This window comes from Vitis riparia, chromosome 13 (assembly GCF_004353265.1).
Source record: "Vitis riparia cultivar Riparia Gloire de Montpellier isolate 1030 chromosome 13, EGFV_Vit.rip_1.0, whole genome shotgun sequence".
Classification (NCBI taxonomy): Eukaryota; Viridiplantae; Streptophyta; class Magnoliopsida; order Vitales; family Vitaceae; genus Vitis; species Vitis riparia.
This window is the reverse complement of record NC_048443.1, coordinates 13655660-13676801: the sequence shown is the minus strand read 5'-3', so window position 1 is coordinate 13676801 and position 21142 is coordinate 13655660. Positions and strand designations below refer to the sequence as shown.

At 37.3% G+C, this 21142-nt stretch overlaps 1 protein-coding gene across 5 annotated transcripts in view; it reads left to right on the top strand.

Moving 5' to 3' along the window:
• Window positions 1-21142, top strand: part of LOC117927608 (serine/threonine-protein phosphatase BSL3-like) — a 97603-nt gene that overhangs the window by 10854 nt on the left and 65607 nt on the right. For 4 of the 5 annotated variants that reach the window (XM_034847214.1, XM_034847217.1, XM_034847213.1 and 1 more), the window contains 3 exons: window positions 17937-18009; window positions 18649-18750; window positions 18852-18933. In XM_034847214.1, the coding sequence (XP_034703105.1) occupies window positions 17937-18009; window positions 18649-18750; window positions 18852-18933 (257 nt within the window). The remainder of the gene's footprint in view (window positions 1-17936; window positions 18010-18648; window positions 18751-18851; window positions 18934-21142) is intronic. The other variant, XM_034847216.1, reaches the window with a different exon arrangement.

The window sequence follows — 21142 nt, the reverse complement described above, 5'->3', positions numbered from 1 at the left end:
TTCACCTATCCTAATTAGATTTCAATGAACAAGGAAAGATATCAGAGACTAGTGGGGAAATTAATCTATTTGATCCTCATTAGATCTAACTTGTCATATGTAGTTAGTGTTATAAGTCAATCCATGAATAATTTGAGTGATCAACTCATGAAAGCAGTAAATCGTATCTTAGCCTATTTGAAGTCCTCTCTAGGCAAAGGTATTATGTTTTCTAGACATGAACATTTAGATATTAAGGGTTACACAACCTCTGACTTTGCCGAATTCAGATTGGATAGAAAGTCTACTTCAAGATGTGTCATTTGTAGGAGGAAATTTAGTGACCAGGAGGAGTAAAAAACAAAATGTGGTCTCATTGTCTAGTGTAGAAACTAAATATCAAGTGCTTCATCATGCAACTATGAAACTTACTTGGCTAAGAATTCTCTTGAACGAACTTGGGTTTGGTCCCAAGAAATGTATGGTACTCTTTTATGATAGCATAACAACTATTAAGATTACAAATAATTTGGTACAACATAATCGGATTAAGGACATTGAACTTGAGAGGAACTATATCAAGGATAACCTAGATTTTGGTATGATAAAGGTTCCTTACATCAAAAATGCAGATCAACTAGCGGATATGATGACTCATGTTGCTACTAGTAGTCTATTCTATACATCATTATCTAAGTTGGGCATATGTGATATATATGCACCAACTTGAGGGGGAGAGTTAGCATATATTCACAACTATGATTTAGGTAAGTTATAGCTGTGAATTATAGTTATAATTTATTCTATAGTTGTGATTTATACAATTATAAATATTTTGTATGGTTGTCTATTATTTTGTATAGTTGGTTATCCTAAAATGACTTTATGTACTTTGTATAAATACCCTTGAGATATATGAAAAATTCATTCAGTAATTTATCAATTGGAAGACTTTCTTGAGAAATCATGCTCTCATAGGGAAGTGGCTTTGGAGGTTCCCTAGGGAAAGCGATGGTCTTTGGTATTAGATTATTTTTAGCATTTATGGGACACATCCTAATGGATGAGATGCAAACATTTCTGTTAGATGGTCACATGGATGTCCTTGGACTTCTTTTTTTTTTATAGGAAACGACAAAATGATATATTGATAGAAAAAAGAAGTACAAGAGAAGGATGAGGAATCCTCCCACCAAAGAAAAACTAAACTACAAGAATACAAAAACAAGAAAATGCAAAGTAAAAACATACTATCTCTCTAGATTAGACCAACCCATTGGAATTACACACTACTAGCCAATCAAGTTGTAACACATTAAGGGGAATCCCCTTAAAAACCTTGGAACAAAAAGCCTAAATAGAAGCAAGGAAATGAATAGAATCCCAAAGATTCTCTGAATTCCTTGCTTTATCCTAAAAAAATCCTCGCATTTCTTTCCGCCACACAACCCAAATTAAAGCAATGCACACAACTTGCCACAAAACTATCCCTCTTTTAGATAAACCAAAACCATTGTAATTGATGGACAGCATGTTGGAAATGCTCCTCGAGGGAACTGTTGCACAAGTTTTTCAGGCTTTTCTCCATACACCTACTTTTGTGGTGGTGAATTAGGAAAGGATATGATTTTAGGAAGATTTATGGTGAGGCATCAATCTTTATGTTCATAATTTCCGGGTTTTTTATAGAGTTGTTTCAGTGAGAAATCTTACCATCTCAATCGTCCTTGGTAATTCCTATCTGTTTTCTTGGAATTTTAACTTTTTAGCAATATCACCAATTTAGAAATTGAACTTCTCAAAAGACACGTCTTCACTTACTTCAGTGCACTTGTCTCTTTCTACCACGAATTCAAGAGCTTGGTCCTTATTTTCTTTTGGTTCATTCTCAGTAAAATCCATTTTCACAATTTTGTCCAAGTTCTTAAATCCAATCTCGTTCCTTTCGACTAATTTTATTTGAAAATCAAAAGCCTCTTCAAAGGTTAAGACCTTTGCTTGGTTGGTGGTGCACTAGAAGGTAAATACCAATGATATGCTACAAGTGAGAAGACCTTACAAATCTCTAAGTCCTCATTAGTGCATTCTATGCAAAGGAAGTGGAAAATTAATTGACCATCTTTTTCTACATTGCCCAATAACATTGGAGCTTTGGCATAAGCTCTTCATTGTAGCTAATATGAATTGAGTTTCTCTTAGAAGTATTGAAGATATGATGATTATCTTATTTAGAGGATTGTAGAATTTAATTAGAGACAAGATTCTTTGGCATATCACTTGCCTCATTGTATTGTGGATATGTCGCAAGAGCAAAATGCTAGGACTTTTGAAGAAAAATGCAGAATAGAAGAGATGTTGTGAGATATTCTTCACTTCTACTCCTTATTTTAGGTCTTTTGTACGGCTGTTTTTAAAGGAACCCCACTAAATGTTATTCAACTTAGTTAGTCTTCGGTTTATAATTCGAAAAGGGTCACAGGTGGATAACATTTGAAAGAGTTTGGTTCTGGTTTTTGACATATTTTATATATGCTTTTATCTGTAGTTATCCTTGTATAGTGGGGTGTAGTCTTACTTTGATTAGGTTTTGTATTTTGTGGGAAGTATCTCTCCTCCTTCTCTTGAACTTTACTTTTATCAATATATATTTTGTTTCTAATCAAAAAATGATATCAAGGATACTTCTAAACTTGCATCCATTGGACAAGGTAGAGGCGGTCCTCTTATTTGAGATTAAGGCCAAGGTTTAGGAGGAAATGGAGGCATAAGTAAAAGAGACATGCAATGCTCACATGTGGTAAGACTAATCCCGTTTGATAAATCTTAGAATATGTTTTGTTGTCTTATATGGGTTAATTTAGTTGTCTTCTCTTCCAATGGTGGAGTTGTTGTTCCTACTTTTGTTCAACTTCCAAGTGGTAGTAGGAAGTCTATTACCTTATCTTTAGATGATTGTAACAAACTAGTGCAACTGTCTTTAGAGATTTCCTTGTGATCCAACAACAAGGCTTCTATTGCTACCTTAGCATGCTCAGATACACATGCTTTACTTATTTCTAGTCAGTCTTCTCACCCTTAGGTTATAGATTCTAAAGCTTCTTGTCAGATGATTGGAGAATCCTCCCAAATTTCTCACTTAACTAAGTTTTCTAATACATTTTCAATCTTTCTAGCTGATGCTTCCTTTTCTTCTGTTCTTGGTCAAGGAGTGATCTATCCATTTCCTTTATCTTCTTTTAAACTTAATTCTATTCTATATGTACTTAAATTTCCTATTAATTTATTATCTATTAGTCAATTTACTAAGCAATTTAATTGTGTTGCTATCTTTTTTCCTCCCCATTGTGTTTTTCAAGATCTCTACATGAATAGGATGATTGGTGGAGGACTTGAGCAAGATGGACTTTATTACCTTGATAGTCGGTTTATATTCTAGTCTCATGGTAGGAAGATGTTAGATGCTGCTACTCTTTCTTTGTTTGTTACTCCTCTTTAGTGGTGTTATAGGTTGAGTCATGCTTCTTTTGAGTAGTTACATTCCTTGGGATTGTCTCCAAAGTTGTCAAATAAGATTTAGTATGAGTTGTGTGAACTTAGAAAATGCTATAGGTTATCTTTTCCATCTAGAGTTAATAATAGGAGTCCTAGTCCTTTTGCTTTAATTCATTTCAATATTTGAGGCCTGTGTCACATCCCTAATATTTAAAGGTTTGGTACTTTGTTAGTTCTATGGATGATTGTTCTCGTGTCACTTGGTTATTTTTGTTTAAGGAAAGGTTTGAAGCACCTCATGTATTTAACCTTTTTTATTAAGAAATAAAAAATAAGTTTGGTATTTAAGTTGGTATTCTTCAATATGATAATGCCCTTGAATCACTGTAACACTAGGGGTTTGGGTTCAAGGAATAAGCGAAGGGTGGTTAAAGATTCCTAAGGTTAGAGAATTCGGATGTTGTGATGATTCAGGAAACAAAAAATGAGAAGTGTGACAGAAGGTTTGTGGGTAGTGTCTGGATGGTCAGAAATAAGGATTGGGTTGCTCTTCCGGCGTGCAGGGCTTCAGGTGGGATTTTGATCATTTGGGACTCAAAAAAACTGTGTAGTGAGGAGATGGTAATAGGATCTTTCTCGGTCTCAGTCAAGTTCGCTTTGGACGGTTGTGGACCTCTTTGGATATCTGCAGTTTATGGCCCAAACAGTCCCTGACTTAGGAAGGATTTTTGGGTGGAACTTTTTGACATTTATGGTCTAACTTTTCCGTTATGGTGTGTGGGCGGTGATTTTAATGTCATAAGGAGAAGTTCAGAAAAATTGGGGGGTTCTAGTCTAACTTCAAGCATGAGGGACTTTGATAGTTTTATAAGAGAATGTGAATTGCTTGATCCACCTCTTCGGAACGCATCATTCACTTGGTCAAATTTGCAAGAGTCTCCCGTGTGTAAGAGATTGGACCGTTTTCTTTACTTAAATGAGTGGGGGTAGCTCTTTCCCCAAGGCCTTCAAGAAGCCCTTATTAGAAGGACCTCGGATCATTGGCCAATTGTTTTGGATACCAACCCATTCATGTGGGGCCCAACACCTTTTAGGTTTGAGAATATGTGTCTGCAACATCCTAGTTTCAAGGAGAACTTTAGAAATTGGTGGAGAGGTTTTCAAGGAAATGGTTGGGAAGGCCACTTGTTCATGAGGAGATTACAAACTGTTAAACCCAAATTGAAGGAGTGGAATAAGTTTTCTTTTGGAGAGCTTAATGAAAAGAAAAAAAGTATCCCCAATAATTTAGCTAACTTTGATGCCATTGAGCAGGTAGAGGGTCTCACTTCTGAATTGTTAAATCAAAGAACCTTAAGAAAAAGGGAGCTAGAGGAATTAATTTTGAGGGAGGAAATCCATTGGAGACAAAAAGCTAGGGTGAAATGGGTTAAGGAAGGGGATTGTAATTCTAAGTTTTTTCATAAAGTGGCTAATGGCAGGCGAAATAGGAAATATATCAAGGTGTTGGAAAATGAAATGGGCTTAGTGTTAAATAATGCTGAGAGTATCACAGAGGAGATCTTACTTTACTTTGAAAAGCACTACGCGAGTCCTACAGGAGAGTCTTGGAGCGTTGAAGGATTAGATTGGTCCCCTATTTCGGAAGAGAGCGTGTTAAGGTTGGATTCCCCTTTCACTGAAGAAGAGACTTCTAAGGCCATTTTTCAGTTGGATAGGGACAAGGCTCCGAGGCCTGATGGCTTTACCATTGCAGTATTCCAAGATTGTTGGGATGTGATTAAGGAAGATTTAGTGAGAGTGTTTGCAAAATTTCATAGAAGCGGAATTATCAATCAAAGCACTAATGCCTCCTTCATTGTTCTATTACCCAAAAAGAGTTTGACAAAGAAATATCAGATTTTAGACCCATTAGCTTGGTCACTAGTCTCTACAAGATTATAGCCAAAGTGCTTTCAGGGCGTCTAAGAGGGGTTCTACATGAAACCATCCACTCTACTCAAGGCGCTTTTGTTCAAGGGAGATAAATTTTAGATGCGGTTCTCATAGCCAATGAGATAGTGGATGAGAGAAGACGATTAGGGGATGAAGTTTTTGTCTTCAAAATTGACTTTGAAAAGGCTTACGATCATGTGAGGTGAGATTTTTTGGATCAAGTGTTGGAGAAGAAGGGGTTCAGTCCTAGATGGAGGAAATGGATGAGTGGATGTTTGTCCTCGGTATCTTATGCTGTCTTGGTGAATGGAAGCGCTAAAAGGTGGGTTAAGGCATTTAGAGGATTAAGACAAGGTGACCCTTTATCCCCTTTTTTGTTTACTTTAGTCGCAGATGTACCGAGTAAGATGCTATTGAGAGCAGAGGAAAGAAATATGTTGGAGGGTTTCAGGGTGGGTAGAAACAGAACTAGGGTGTCCCATTTGCAATTTGCTGATGATACCATTTTCTTTTCTAACACTAGGGAGGAAGATCTGCAGACTCTCAAGAGTCTTTTGCTAGTGTTTGGGCACATTTCTGGGCTCAAGGTCAATCTTGACAAGAGTAATATTTATGACATCAATCTTGATCAGGTTCATCTTTCAAGATTGGCTGAGATGCTTGATTGCAAGGCTTCTGGCTGGCCTATACTCTATCTGGGTCTTCCTTTGGGAGAGAACCCCAAGGCGTGTGGTTTTTGGGATCCAGTGATTGAGAGAATCTCAAGAAGATTAGATGGGTGGCAAAGACTTACTTATCCTTCGGGGGAAGGATAACTCTTATCCAATTTTGCCTTACCCATATGCCCTATTACTTCCTTTCCTTATTTAAGTTATTCGCTTTAATGGTTGCAAAAATCGAGAGGTTGCAAAGGGATTTTTTATGGTCAGGGATTGCGGAAGGCAAAAGAGATCATTTAGTGAGATGAGATGTTGTGTGTAAACCGAAGGCAATAAGGGGGTTTGGGTTTTGGGAATATTTCTCTGAGGAATTTCGCTCTTTTAGGAAAATGGCTATGGAGGTACCCTAGAGAGGGTTCAACTCTATGGCATTAGGTCATATTAAACATTTATGGTTCACACTCTAATGGTTGGGATGCTAACATTTTAGTCAGATGGTCACATTGCTATCCTTGGAAGGCTATTGCACAAGTCTTTCAGGAGTTTTCCTTGTTTACTCGGTTTGTGGTAGGAAATGGGGAAAGAATTCGATTCTGGGAAGATTTGTGGTGGGGGGACCAACCTTTGGGAACCCAATATCCAAGACTATTTAGAGTAGTCTTGGATAAAAATATTCTTATTTCTTTAGTTCTCGGTTCTACTCGTCCTTTCTCTTGGAATTTAAATTTCCGCCGTAACCTTTCAGATTCTGAGATAGAGAACTTAGAAGGCATCATGCGGTCACTTGATGGATTGCATCTATCTCCTTTAGTTCCAGATGCTAGATTTTGGCCTTTATCTTCTTCAGGGCTTTTTTCAGTCAAATCTTTCTTTCTAGTATTATCTCAATTTTCTGGATCTCCTCAGGTTTTCCCTTCTAAGTTCGTTTGGAATTCTCAAGTCCCTTTCAAAGTGAGGTCCTTTGTCTGGTTAGTGGCACACAAGAAGGTGAATACTAATGACATGCTACAAGTGAGAAGACCCTACAAAGCCCTTAGTCCTGATATTTGTATTCTGTGCATGAAGCATGGGGAATCAGTAGATCACCTTTTTCTTCATTGTTCCTTGACGATTGGGATGTGGCACAGATTATTTTAGTTAGCTAAGATGGATTGGGTCCCCCCGAGGAGCATCTTTGACATGATGTCCATCAAATTTAATGGTTTTGATTCATCTAAGAGGGGGATAGTTTTGTGGCAAGCTGCGAGCATTGCTCTAATTCGGGTTGTGTGGTGGGAAAGAAACGCGAGGATTTTTTAGGATAAAGTAAGGAATTCAGAGTATCTTTGGGACTCTATTGTTTTCCTTGCTTCTCTTTGGGCTTTCTGTTCCAAGGTTTTTAAGGGGACTCCCCTTAATGTGTTACAACTTGATTGGTTAGCGGTGTGTACTCCATAAGGAATGGTCCGTTATAGAGAGTTAGCTTGTTTTACAATGTAATTTCCTATAGTTTAGTTTTCTTTGGCGGGAGGATTTCTCATCCTTCTTTTTGTACTTCTTTTTTTCTATCAATATCTCTGTGTCGTTTCCAATAAAAAAAAAAATAATGCCCTTGAATATAATGATCATTCCCTTTTCTCTTTTGGTGCTAAAAATAAAATTGTCTAGTAATTTTCATGTGATTATACACCCTAATGGAATGGAATTGCTAAAAGGAAAAATCGTTACTTGTTGAATGATGTTCATTTTATTATGTTTCATACGAGGGTTCCAAAATCTTATTGGGGAATGCTATTTTAATGAAATGTTATTTAATAAATTGATTACCTTCCTCTATTGCATTAGAAGACTCCATATTTTGTGTTATTTCCTCACCGTCCCTTATTTTCTCTTCCTCCTAGAGTTTTCGGATGTGTTTGCTTTTACTCATAATTTTTCTCCGAATAAAGATAAACATTGATCCATCAAATGTGTATTTTTAGGATATTCTATAACTAAAAAAAGGCTACAAATGCTTTGATCCCATGTCTTGTAAATACTTTATTAATGTTGATGGAACATTCTTTGAGACTACTTATTTTTCTAATCATAGTTTATAGTTAGAAAATTACTTATTCTATTCCTCTTCCTGTTATTATCAATACTTTTCTATCTAAGACTGACAAACTATTACAAGTGTATCAATAGAGAAGACTGGCTAAAGATAGTGAAATAGATCAAACTCAATCTCTTCCTTCTTTGAACTCGTCAATGGAGGATCCGATGTCACCACCTATTTCCGTTTCCTCAATTCCTAATTAGTCAACCTCTCTATTGCACTCAAGAAAGGTAAACACAATTGTACTTGCTATCCTCTTACTCATTATGTATCTTTAGATAATCTTTCCCCCATTTTATGGTGTTTGGTTCATGCCTTGTCTTCTATTTCCATCCTTAAGTCTTATGAGGAAGCTTTAAATCATGTTGGGTGAAAGAAAGCCATGGAAGAAGAGATGTATGCTCTTCTAGACTAAGGTACATGGAAGCTCTTCAATTTGCTTGGAGGAAAGGATGTTGTAGGCTTCCATTAGGCTTTTAGTATTGAATATCATCCAGATAGGGCTACAAAACTATTAAAGGCTTAGTTGCTAAGGGATGTACTCAAACTTATGATGTGGACTATTTTGTGACTTCCTTTCCTGTTATGTATTATGATCTTCTTAGCTATCAATTTTGGGTGGAGTTTACATCAATTAGATGTTAAGAATGCATTCTTGTATGGTGATTTGAGTTAGGAAGTCTATATGGAGCAACTGCTTGGTTTGTTACTTGGGGAGTTAAGAGTTAAAGTTTGCAAAATAAATAAGGGTATTTAGGGATTAAAGCAATCTCCTTGAGCTTGTTTTGATAAGTTAAGTATCATTTGGTTTTAGAAGATGTAATTCTAGCCACTCAAGAGAGATATTGACATAGTAGTAATCGTTACATATGTTGATGATATTATTGTCTTTGGTACTAGTGTTATAGGTATTGAAGAAATGAAAGGTTACTTAAAAAAGACTTCTCAGACAAAAGATCTTAGGTTATTGCATTAATTCTTAGGTAGAAGTTGCACATAGGAGAGGTGAGATTGTTTATCCCAAAGGAAGTATGTATTAGACTTTCTTAATGAAATTGATATGTTAGGCATAAAGCCAACTAACAGTCCTATAGAGAAAAATGTGAATCTTAATGGAGATTATTGCTCTTTGTTTTTAGATAAAAGATGGTATCAAAGTTTAGTAGGTAAACTTATTTATTTGACAATTACTAGACTTGACAATGCTTGTCCTATTAGTGCGGTAAGTTAGTTCATGGAAGCAACCAACAGATTCATTAGGAATCAATGTGTAGAATCCTAAGGTATCTCAAAGGTACTATAGGTGTAGGAATACTCTATAGAAGAAGGTCCAATTTGAGCTTTGATGTTGTGAGTGTTTTGGTTGTGAACTAGGCAAGATCCTCAATTGATAGGAGGTCCACTAGCAAGTATTATACCTTTGTTAGTGGTAACATGGTTACTTGGAAGAGTAAAAAGAAGTGTCAAAGATTAGCAAGAGCTAGTATTGGAGCAAAATATAGGGCTATGCCACATACTATGTGTGAGTTAATATGGATTCAGAACCTTTTACAAGAGATTGGTTTTTCTCTTGAACAACCCATGATTATGTAATGTGATAATTAGGTTGCTATTCACATTGCTAGTAACCCCATGTTTCATGAAAGAACCAAGCATATTGAGGTGGATTGCCATTTTATTAGAGAAATTGTAATAAGCAAGAAAGTGATAACTCCTTACATCAAGTCTAAGGATTAGTTAGGTGATGTGTTTACTAAAGCTTTAGGGAGGATTTTTATTTTTATTTATTTATTTATTTATTTTGGGTTATATGTTCCAAGTTAGGTCTTTGTAATATATGTACCCCAACTTAAGGGGGAGCGTAAAGAGTTATTAGTAATTATTTAGTAAGGATAGTTTATTTTTTTTCTTTTTTATAAAAGTGTTGAAATTTGGCATTCAAAGTTAGAGTTTTAATTTAGGAAAGTATTTTAGGAATAAAAAAGGAGAGATCATTTAGGATGATTTAGTTTCCTAATTTTAGGAGAGAATCAAGTTAGATTGATATTTTCTTATTCAGTCATTTGTGTATATATATGTGTATGGTGTGTACCTAAAAGATTAATAAAAGGAATTCAGAAATTCTTCATGGTATCAGAGCCAGTTTTTTGAAACCCTAATCCCTTCTGGCCACCTCTTATTCAGGCCATCATTCATTCCGGCCAAATCTCTCTGGCCATCTCTCTCTCTGGCCATCTCTCATTCTGGTCATCAGTCCCTGTTCTCAGAGCCAAGTGAGAAAACGCTTTCCGGTCGGTCGAATCGTCGTCAGAAAACATTCACCGCCGGCGACTTTTCCGGCGACGGTTTTTTTCACACCGCAATGAGCGCCTGGAGGAGATCTCCAACTTTTCCCAAAGCACCGGAGCCAGAAAACCATCCACGCGCCGCCCACGCACGTTTTTCCGGCCGGCGACTATATCTCACGCGCCGGCACGTGAGGGCGCGTAAGCCACTTTCCGGCGACGCGCTTTCTACTCCAGGCTCGCCTGACGCCGACCAGCCACCTTACGTACCTGTTTCTGCCATTCGAGCCCTGTACGTGCCTCTTTTGGGGTTCTTTTGCCTCCGCGGGCCCTCCGATCAGTTTTTCCGACGTCCTCCGGCTATTTTTCCTCAACTCCAATCCCTGCACGTGCCTTGGGAAGTGTTCTTCTACCTTTCCGGTCCATGACAAAATACGGAATGGCATCATCACAAGTATCCAGCGTCACGTCACCAGAATCAGGGGGCAGATCTGAAATTCCAAACCTTGGTGGCAGTGATTCCTCTCCTATTCTCATCACAGGACACAAATTAAATGGCCATAACTATTTACAGTGGTCACAATCTGTGTTGCTGTTCATTTGCGGTAAAGGAAAGGATGAGTACCTCACTGGAGAAGCAGTCATGCCAGAAACTACAGAACCGGGTTTCAGGAAGTGGAAGATTGAAAACAGCATGATCATGTCATGGCTTATCAATTCCATGAACAATGACATAGGTGAAAATTTCTTGCTGTTTAGGACTGCAAAGGACATATGGGATGCAGCCAAAGAAACTTACTCAAGTTCTGAAAATACTTCAAAACTTTTTCAGGTTGAATCAGCCCTACATGACTTCCGCCAAGGAGAGCAGACAGTTACTCAGTATTACAACACACTCACAAGGTATTGGCAGCACCTTGACTTATTCGAGACTCACTCATGGAAATGTTCTGATGATGCAGCAACATACAGGAAAATTGTGGAACAAAAGAGACTGTTCAAGTTTTTCCTAGGACTAAACAGGGAATTGGATGATGTTAGAGGCCGAATCATGGGCATTAAACCCCTGCCAAGTCTCAGGGAGGCTTTTTCAGAGGTTAGGCGTGAAGAAAGTAGAAAGAAAGTGATGATGGGATCCAAAGAGCAACCTGCCCCAACATTGGATGCCTCTGCCCTTGCTACTCGGTCATTTAATAGTAGTGGTGGAGATCGTCAGAAACGGGATAGGCCTTGGTGTGATTATTGTAAGAAACCAGGCCATTATAAGGAGACTTGCTGGAAGCTTCATGGCAAACCGGCTGATTGGAAACCAAAGCCACGGTCTGACAGAGATGGCAGAGCACACGTGACTGCCAACTCTGAGAGCACATCTGTTCCCGAGCCGAGTCCATTCAACAAAGAGCAGATGGAGATGCTACAGAAACTATTAAGCCAAGTTGGCAGTGGCAGTACTACCGGTGTAGCCTTCACTGCTAATCAAGGAGGAATGAAGTCGTGGATAGCGGACACAGGTGCTTCTGATCACATGACAGGAGATGCTGCCATTCTTCAAAATTACAAGCCAAGTAATGGTCATTCATCCGTCCATATTACTGATGGTTCAAAGTCAAAAATTGCCGGGACAGGTTCTATAAAACTTACTAAAGACTTATATCTTGACTCTGTCCTCCATGTTCCAAACTTGGATTGTAATCTTTTGTCCATTAGCAAATTGGCCCGTGATCTCCAATGTGTTACTAAATTTTATCCAAACTCGTGTGTTTTTCAAGACTTGAAATCAGGGAAGATGATTGGCAGTGCTGAACTGTGTTCCGGGCTCTACCTCCTCTCATGTGGCCAATTCTCAAACCAAGTCTCTCAAGCAAGTTGCGTACAGTCTCAGAGTATGTTAGAGTCTTTCAATTCTGTGTCAAATTCTAAGGTCAATAAAGATAGTGAAATTATAATGTTACACTATCGCCTTGGTCATCCTAGCTTTGTTTACCTTGCAAAATTGTTTCCCAAATTATTTATCAATAAAAATCCAGCATCTTATCACTGTGAAATTTGTCAGTTTGCAAAGCATACTCGAACAATATATCCTCAAATCCCATACAAACCTTCGACTGTTTTCTCTCTAGTACATAGTGATGTGTGGGGTCCCTCCCGGATAAAAAATATTTCTGGCACTCGATGGTTTGTGACATTCGTTGATGATCATACACGGGTAACATGGGTTTTTCTTATGAAAGAAAAGTCAGAGGTCGGGCACATTTTTCAAACCTTCAATCTTATGGTTCAAAATCAATTCAATTCCAAAATTCTAGTCCTCAAGTCAGATAATGCAAAGGAATACTTTACTAGTAGTCTCAGTACTTATCTTCAAAATCACGGCATTATCCACATAAGTTCTTGCATTGACACCCCACAACAAAATGGGGTGGCTGAACGCAAGAATAGACATTTCTTGGAGGTTGCCCGGTGCCTTATGTTTTCCTCTAATGTTCCAAACTATTTCTGGGGGGAAGCTATTCTCACAGCTACTTATTTGATTAACCGTATGCCATCCAGAGTGCTTACCTTTCAATCCCCACGTCAACTTTTCTTAAAACAATTTCCTCACACCCGTGCAACCTCTTCTGATTTACCACTCAAAGTATTTGGTTGCACGGCATTCGTTCATGTGTATCCTCAAAATCGTAGCAAATTTGCTCCTCGAGCCAATAAGTGCATTTTCCTAGGGTATTCTCCAACCCAAAAAGGGTACAAATGCTATTCTCCAACCAACAAAAGATTTTACACCACCATGGACGTCTCTTTCTTTGAACATGTCTTCTTCTATCCCAAATCTCATGTTCAGGGGGAGAGCATGAATGAACATCAAGTTTGGGAGTCTCTTCTTGAGGGTGTACCTTCTTTTCACTCAGAGTCACCAAATCCTTCCCAATTCACGCCCACTGAGTTGTCCACACCCATGCCGTCATCAGTCCAGCTAGCCCAGCACACAAATGTTCCTTCTCCTGTGACCATCCAGTCTCCCATACCTATTCAACCTATAGCCCCACAACTTGCTAATGAGAACTTACAAGTTTACAACAGGAGGAGGAAAAGACAGGAATTAGAGCACGGATCACAGTCAACATGTGGCCAATATATTGACTCCAATTCCTGTCTTCCTGAAGAGAACATAGGTGAGGATAGGGCTGGAGAGGTGTTAATTCCCAGCATTGATGATTCTACTCTGCCGATTGCATTGAGGAAGGGTGTTAGGAGATGTACAGATCATCCAATTGGGAATTATGTTACATATGAAGGGCTATCACCATCTTACAGAGCATTTGCTACTTCTCTTGATGATACTCAGGTTCCCAACACAATACAAGAGGCATTAAAAATTTCAGAATGGAAGAAGGCAGTAGAAGATGAGATTGATGCACTTGAGAAGAATGGGACGTGGACTATCACAGATTTGCCGGTTGAGAGGAGGCCCGTGGGGTGCAAGTGGATTTTCACCATAAAATACAAAGCAGATGGATCAGTCGAGAGATTCAAGGCTCGTTTAGTAGCTAGAGGGTTTACACAATCCTATGGGATAGACTATCAGGAGACTTTTGCTCCTGTTGCAAAACTGAACACTATCAGGATCCTTCTCTCATTGGCTGTCAATCAAGATTGGTGCTTGCAACAACTGGACATAAAAAATGCGTTTCTAAATGGTGACCTAGAAGAGGAAGTCTACATGGAAATACCACCTGGTTTCGAAGGAAGTATGGCAAAGAATCAGGTTTGCAAACTCCAAAAATTCTTGTACGGTCTTAAACAATCTCCCCGAGCCTGGTTTGATAGATTCACAAAAGCAGTCCTGAAGCTGTGCTACAAACAAGGTCAGGCTGATCATACTCTATTTGTCAAGAAGTCTTATGCCGGGAAAATGTCCATATTGATAGTCTATGTTGATGATATTATTCTATCTGGGAATGATATGGAGGAATTACAGAATTTGAAGAAGTATTTGTCAGAAGAGTTTGAAGTTAAAGACCTTGGAAATTTGAAATATTTCCTTGGTATGGAAGTGGCTAGATCAAGGAAGGGAATTGTAGTCTCTCAGAGAAAATACATACTCGATCTTCTTAAGGAGACCGGTATGCTTGGATGCAAACCAATTGATACTCCTATGGATAGTCAGAAGAAACTTGGTATCGAGAAAGAAAGTACACCGGTAGACAGGGGGAGATATCAGCGGCTCGTCGGGCGCTTGATTTATCTCTCACACACTCGGCCAGATATTGGCTTTGCAGTGAGTGCTGTAAGTCAATTCATGCACAGCCCCACTGAGGAACACATGGAAGCAGTCTACAGGATTCTTAGATATTTAAAAATGACACCAGGGAAAGGTATATTCTTCAGAAAGACAGAGAACCGTGACACTGAAATATACTCAGATGCGGATTGGGCAGGAAACATCATTGACAGGCGGTCCACTTCTGGATATTGTTCTTTTGTTTGGGGAAATCTTGTTACCTGGAGGAGTAAGAAGCAATCAGTTGTAGCCAGAAGTAGTGCAGAAGTTGAGTACAGAGCTCTTGCACAAGGAATCTGTGAAGGGATTTGGATAAAAAGGGTTCTTAGTGAACTGGGACAAACGAGTTCATCTCCAATTCTGATGATGTGTGATAATCAGGCAGCTATAAGCATAGCAAAGAACCCCGTGCATCATGACAGGACCAAGCACGTTGAGATTGACAGACACTTCATCACAGAGAAGGTGACTAGTGAGACGGTTAAATTGAACTATGTTCCTACCAAGCACCAAACCGCAGACATCCTCACCAAAGCTTTACGTAGGCCTAACTTCGAAGACTTAACTTGCAAGCTGGGATTATATGATATATATTCTCCAACTTGAGGGGGAGTGTTGAAATTTGGCATTCAAAGTTAGGGTTTTAATTTAGGAAAGTATTTTAGGAATAAAAAAGGAGAGATCATTTAGGATGATTCAGTTTCCTAATTTTAGGAGAGAATCAAGTTAGATTGATATTTTCTTATTCAGTTATTTGTGTATATATATGTGTATGGTGTGTACCTAAAAGATCAATAAAAGGAATTCAGAAATTCTTCAAAAAGTTTATGCTTTATACTCTTTTCTTAATGAATAAAACACTTTTTTTTTTTCTTTCTCTTAACAAATTACAAGGCAAAGAACTTAATTGAGAGCTACAAGGCTAGATTTGTAGTTAAGGGGTCCACACAAATGTATGGTACTGACTACCAAGAAATGTTTGCCTCAGCTAAGATGAATACACTCTGTGTCCTTTTATCTCTTGTAACTAACCTTGAATGACCCTTGTACTAACTAGATGTGAAGAATGCATTCTTGAATGGTGAATTGGAAAAGAAAGTGTACATAGAATTACCACTGGGCTTTGAGAGAATTCATGTAGATGAGAAAGTGTGCAAATTTAAGAGATATCTTCATGGATTGGAGCAATTTCCTAGAGCTTGGTTTGACAAATTTACCAAGGCAATTTGAAACTATGGATGCATTCAAAGTCAAGCCAACCATACTATGATTTTGAAACAAATAGTTGGCGGCAAGATTGCTATCCTAATCATGTATGTGGATGATATAATCCTAATTGTCAACAATCTTGAAGAGCTTCCAAGACCCATAAAGGTTTTGGCAAAGGAGTTTGAAATCAAGGACCTTGGACCACTCGAATATTTTCTTGGCATGAAGATTGCTAGATCTAAAGATTGTATTTGTGTATCTCAAAGAGAGTACACTATTGATCTACTTAAGAAACTAGTCTTTTAGGATGCAACCTAATTGACACCTCCATAGATCCGAATTGTCAGTTAGGGGCAACAAGTATTGCCAACTATGATACCCAAATCTCTCAATTTCGCTAAACATACCCTTGTCGACATGACGTGGGCATGGATATGGGATCCTTGTTGAGCATTCCTATCTTACTTTAGGTGTGGTTGTTTGATTTTTCCATTGATATCTTTTTATTCTTTCAACTTTTTTAGTAACAGTTACAATATAGAAAAAGAGGGATTAGCTGAAAAATTAAATTTTTATAAGAACATTTAGGTATAAGAGGGAAAAGATTAGAGCTTTTAAAAAGGATTTCTTCACTTCTATTTTTTTTAATTGATTTTTTTTCTTTTTGGTTATGCCATATCCTAGTTCCCATGCCTAATTTTTTTGGATCCTTTTTAGCTGAATCTCAATATCCTTATATTTGAGTTGTGAAGGATAAAATACCTAGATACATACCTGCATCCGAAACCCATACTCAAACCCATACATCATGGAATGCAATAACAACAGACAAGGGTAGATGCTAGAGGTTTGTAAGGAGGCTGATTTACTTGTCACATACACAACTGGATATTTCCTTTGTTATGAGTGTCGTTAACCAGTTCATACATTCCCTTGGTGAGGAGCATTTCAAAGTAGTGTTTCAAATCTTGAAGTAAAGGGACTCTTGGTAAAGGCATAAAGTTGAATTTTTTTTCCTATGGACATCCACCACATGTACGAAGATGTTGGAGAGAGGGAGATAAAAGGGTTGTTGTTCAAGGCTTCTTGAAGCCTTAATCCACCTCTGGCTCTTCATTGATCATAACGGTGAAATTCTCCATGAAAAACTATTCCATCATCCATTTACACAATCTAGAAGTAAAGTCTTTCCTAGTTAGATTATGGATATAAAAATTACAATTGAAATGATTAAGTGCTTTGTTGAAATTCACCTTTAGGAATATCCTTCTTTGAGTTGCAATTTCTCATCAAGAATTTCATTAGGAATCAAAATTATTTCTAGAATTAGTCTATGCTTATCAAAGATACCTTAGGTAGGAGATGTGGTCTCATGGAGGACCTTGTGAATCAACTATTGGACTTCTATAGTGATCTTATTCGAGCTCGCCATTTGGTTAATAGGTCTAGATATCTTTGATTGCAAACATTCTTGCTTTGGAATAAGGACGATGAAGGTGAAGTAGAGTTCTCATTAATCAGCCCTTGGAATGGGACTCCTTAAGGACTTTCAGGGTATCTTCTTTATGGTCTCTTGATAATATAAATAAAAGGCATGGTAAAACCATCTAGGCCCAATGCTTTCCACTTATTCAATCCAAAAACTGCCCATTTAATTTAGTTTCTTGTATAGGTCTTTCCAACTATAATGCCTTTTTCTTTGGTTTGTAAATAGTCCAGCCCTTTTGACCTAAACCATCTACATCAATTTCTTGGGAAAGATGGGAGTCATGGGAGACGTGTGTTTTCTAGGGTAATATTTTCATGTTTCTTTGATTCATATCATACATTTTGTGATTTTCCTTAAAATGTTGCTTGTTCATTATTCCTAGAACTTGAGAATTGGAAACCATGTATCTAAAATGGTTTTGCATTTTGTTTTCTACTTTTTGCTCCCTACTGTAGGACTTATAATAATTTCCTTGTAAGAACTCTCCATTAAAATTGTACCTGGGTCGAGCTGTAACTTTGTTATTCTTAAGTAGGTATGCTACAGCAAGTGCACGCTCTGATGGTCTTCTTTTACTTTTTGGTGGAAGAGATGCAAACAGTGTGGTGAGCAACATTTTTCACTTGAACAATCTGAAAAAGTTGGGTTATGGGACTAGTATATCATTCTACAGTTGATTATTTACTTCAACATGATTATTTGACTGGGATACATGAAACATAAGCAAGTTCTATGATACATGTAGTGTGAATCTAGAAAATTTTGAAATGTCTAACTGATGGTGCTTACATGGGCATGCATGATGCATAAGTAATATTTAATCACTGTGGACAATGCTACATGTTATGATAATTCTGTAATCAGCTTCTCCCCCCATTAGTTTTTGCTATTTATTTGGATGAGTAGTTGAAGGTGGGGCAAGTAATTGGTGGGTTATGAAGTTTATATGCAATTAATGCACTAAAGCCAAATGTTAAACTTTTCATTGTCTAATTTATATGCCTTTTCTTTCGGATTCAAAAATTTAAATGCATTTTGAATTAAGTATTATCAGTTGCTACATTGTTATAATATTTAATGCATCCTGCCTCCTCAACCAGAAGCAAAGAACAAAAAGAAGAAGAAGAAAGAAATGTATACATTTGATATGCTGTAGTATTGGTATAATTGCTTATTGAAGTTACATTTTAGCATATCTGGCATCCTCCTCTCATTTTGTTTTTATGGATATCTATATTTTGCAGCCACTGGCAAGTGCATATGGTCTTGCCAGGGATAGGGATGGTCATTGGGCATGGGCAATTGCCCTTGGTGTGTCACCATCTCCCAGATATCAGCATGCTGCAGTGAGTTCGCACTCTGTTTTTTCTCCACCTTACCCTGCCTTTCAACTTTTTCTTGTTTAGTTTTTGGATGATTGATCATTTTCATATGTCATTCTTTCCAGGTTTTTGTACATGCACAGCTCCATGTATCTGGAGGGGCACTTGGTGGTGGCCGCATGGTAGAAGACAGATCAAGTATTGCAGGTACTTGCCTCTATATAATTACAGATATACAGTTAAGTGTTTTGTTACATGGTCTATTGGGCCATATTCATTTAGCATAGTAACCAAAATCTCTGAGTAAGAAGCTACTTTCAAAATTAAGTGACTTCCCCCAACCCCCAATGCCCCAGCTTACATATGGCCCTTATATTTCTATCATCTTTAAATATTCGCTCTATTTGGTCCAAACTTTACTGGTTCGCCTATAGTGTCATTACTTTGTGGATTTGATTTTTGAGGTTAAGAGAATATTAGAATAGGGCAACAAGTTATTTACTCTTGAACTTTCCATGGAGTTGCTTTTGCTTTACCAATAGCCAATATTGTGTTTTTTCAAAGGTAAAATGCATCATATATACTTATTTTTAGATGGAGAAAGGAATATTTCTATGTAGTACTTAAACTAACCACAAAGTTTTTAAGTAGATGGCTAAGTTGCCAAATTTGGTCTCAGGTGTCAACTAGATGAAAGCTAAGTAGAATAAAATGCTAAAATTTAAAGCATATTGATGACATGAGTGATTCTGAGTTTTAGGTTGAGAGGACTGAACTCAACCTTTTTCATACAGGAGTTTAAATCTGCTGAGTTGGTAACCAAATCATGGTATTAAGTTTCTCAGTTCCTTCATTCTAGGATTTTTCCTTATAATTTTGAAAGGTTTAAGTTGAAGCAAATGAGGTGGTATGACTTTAGTACTTCAAATTTCATATGTTGTTCTTGAAACAGACAAAACACTAAGCACTTATTCACGCTTGGGTTTATGCTTAAAGCTCTTTTCCCTTTACATGAAATCAAGACTACAAGTTAGCCATCAGATAAATAACCAACCTAAATTTGAATTGAAGATCAAAAGCCAGTTGTGATAGGAGAAAAATTCAAAATGGGCTTTTATTTCAGAACAAACAGTTCAAAGTTAAGATGGCATCAGAGCTTAACCCTGGCTGATCACTAAATCATTGACTATTGAAGTATATGTTAGAAAATGTGAAAGGAGGTGAGAACACCTTCTCTATATGTTCATTAATTTTCAGAAAAAATAAAGAGCAATAAACTATATACTGCACTCCTAATAACCCTATTATTAAATAATGGAATAATACCCTCACTAATAGACTTTAACTCTCCACTTAAGCTAGAGCACAAAAATTTTCAATGGCCAACTTGGAATAGAAAAATAAAAACAATTTTTTTGCACAGAATGTTGAACTAACAATTTTCTTAAAAGCTTAAGCTTGTAGGATTTAAGCTCATGATGTATATCATGCACTCTAGCACCCTCCCTCATTTGTAGTCTCTTTTGGGCTTACATGTAGGCTTAATAATTTGAGGAAATAAAGTAACCTTTTTTAGCTTAATAAATTAAGGAAATAGATAGTGGTAAGGTTCAAACACACAACCTCTTGCTAAACAAGGCTCTGCTACTATGTTGAACTACCAATTTTCCTAAAAGCTAAACTTGTGGGATTTGGGTTCACTATGTATATCATGCACTCTAACGTAGAACATAAAAAAATATAAGTCTAAGGGATCTTCTAATTTGACATAAGAAGTAATTAAATTACCTTTCATAATTACTTTTCAAATGAAATGATAATTTGGGAAAATCTACTCTGTTTAACTGTATATTAGGATCTGTAGGTGTATCTATTGGTTTAAACCTTAACATTGTTGTTTGAGTAAATCTTGCTCATATTTACTCCTAGACAAATTGGTCCTTTCTTGCTACAAGTAACCTAAATTCCCAAGAAATATTTAAGTAGCTCTAGGTCTTCAGTTTGAAAAGTCTTTTTTAGTTGCATTTTCAACTCTTCAATCCTACACAAATCATACCAGTATTTTATTAATATAAACAATCAATACCACACTACTTGACCTTATGTTCTTCACATTGGCTAAGTAATTAGAATGACATCTGGAAAAACCTAGAGAGATCAGTATACTATTAACCTAATCAAACTGAGCCCTATGGTGATTGAGCCAGTGAAATTAACAGGTGCAAAGAATTTAATCTAGCCACAAGCAGAAAGGGGTCAAACTCTATGTATACCCCCTTGGTAACCAGTTGTGTTTTTAACCTTTCAATGGTATCACATGGACAGCATTTGACATCAAAGACCTACTTGTAATCAACAATTTTCTTACATTCTTTTAAGGTAGCTAATACCATGTGCCACACCTGCACAAGACATT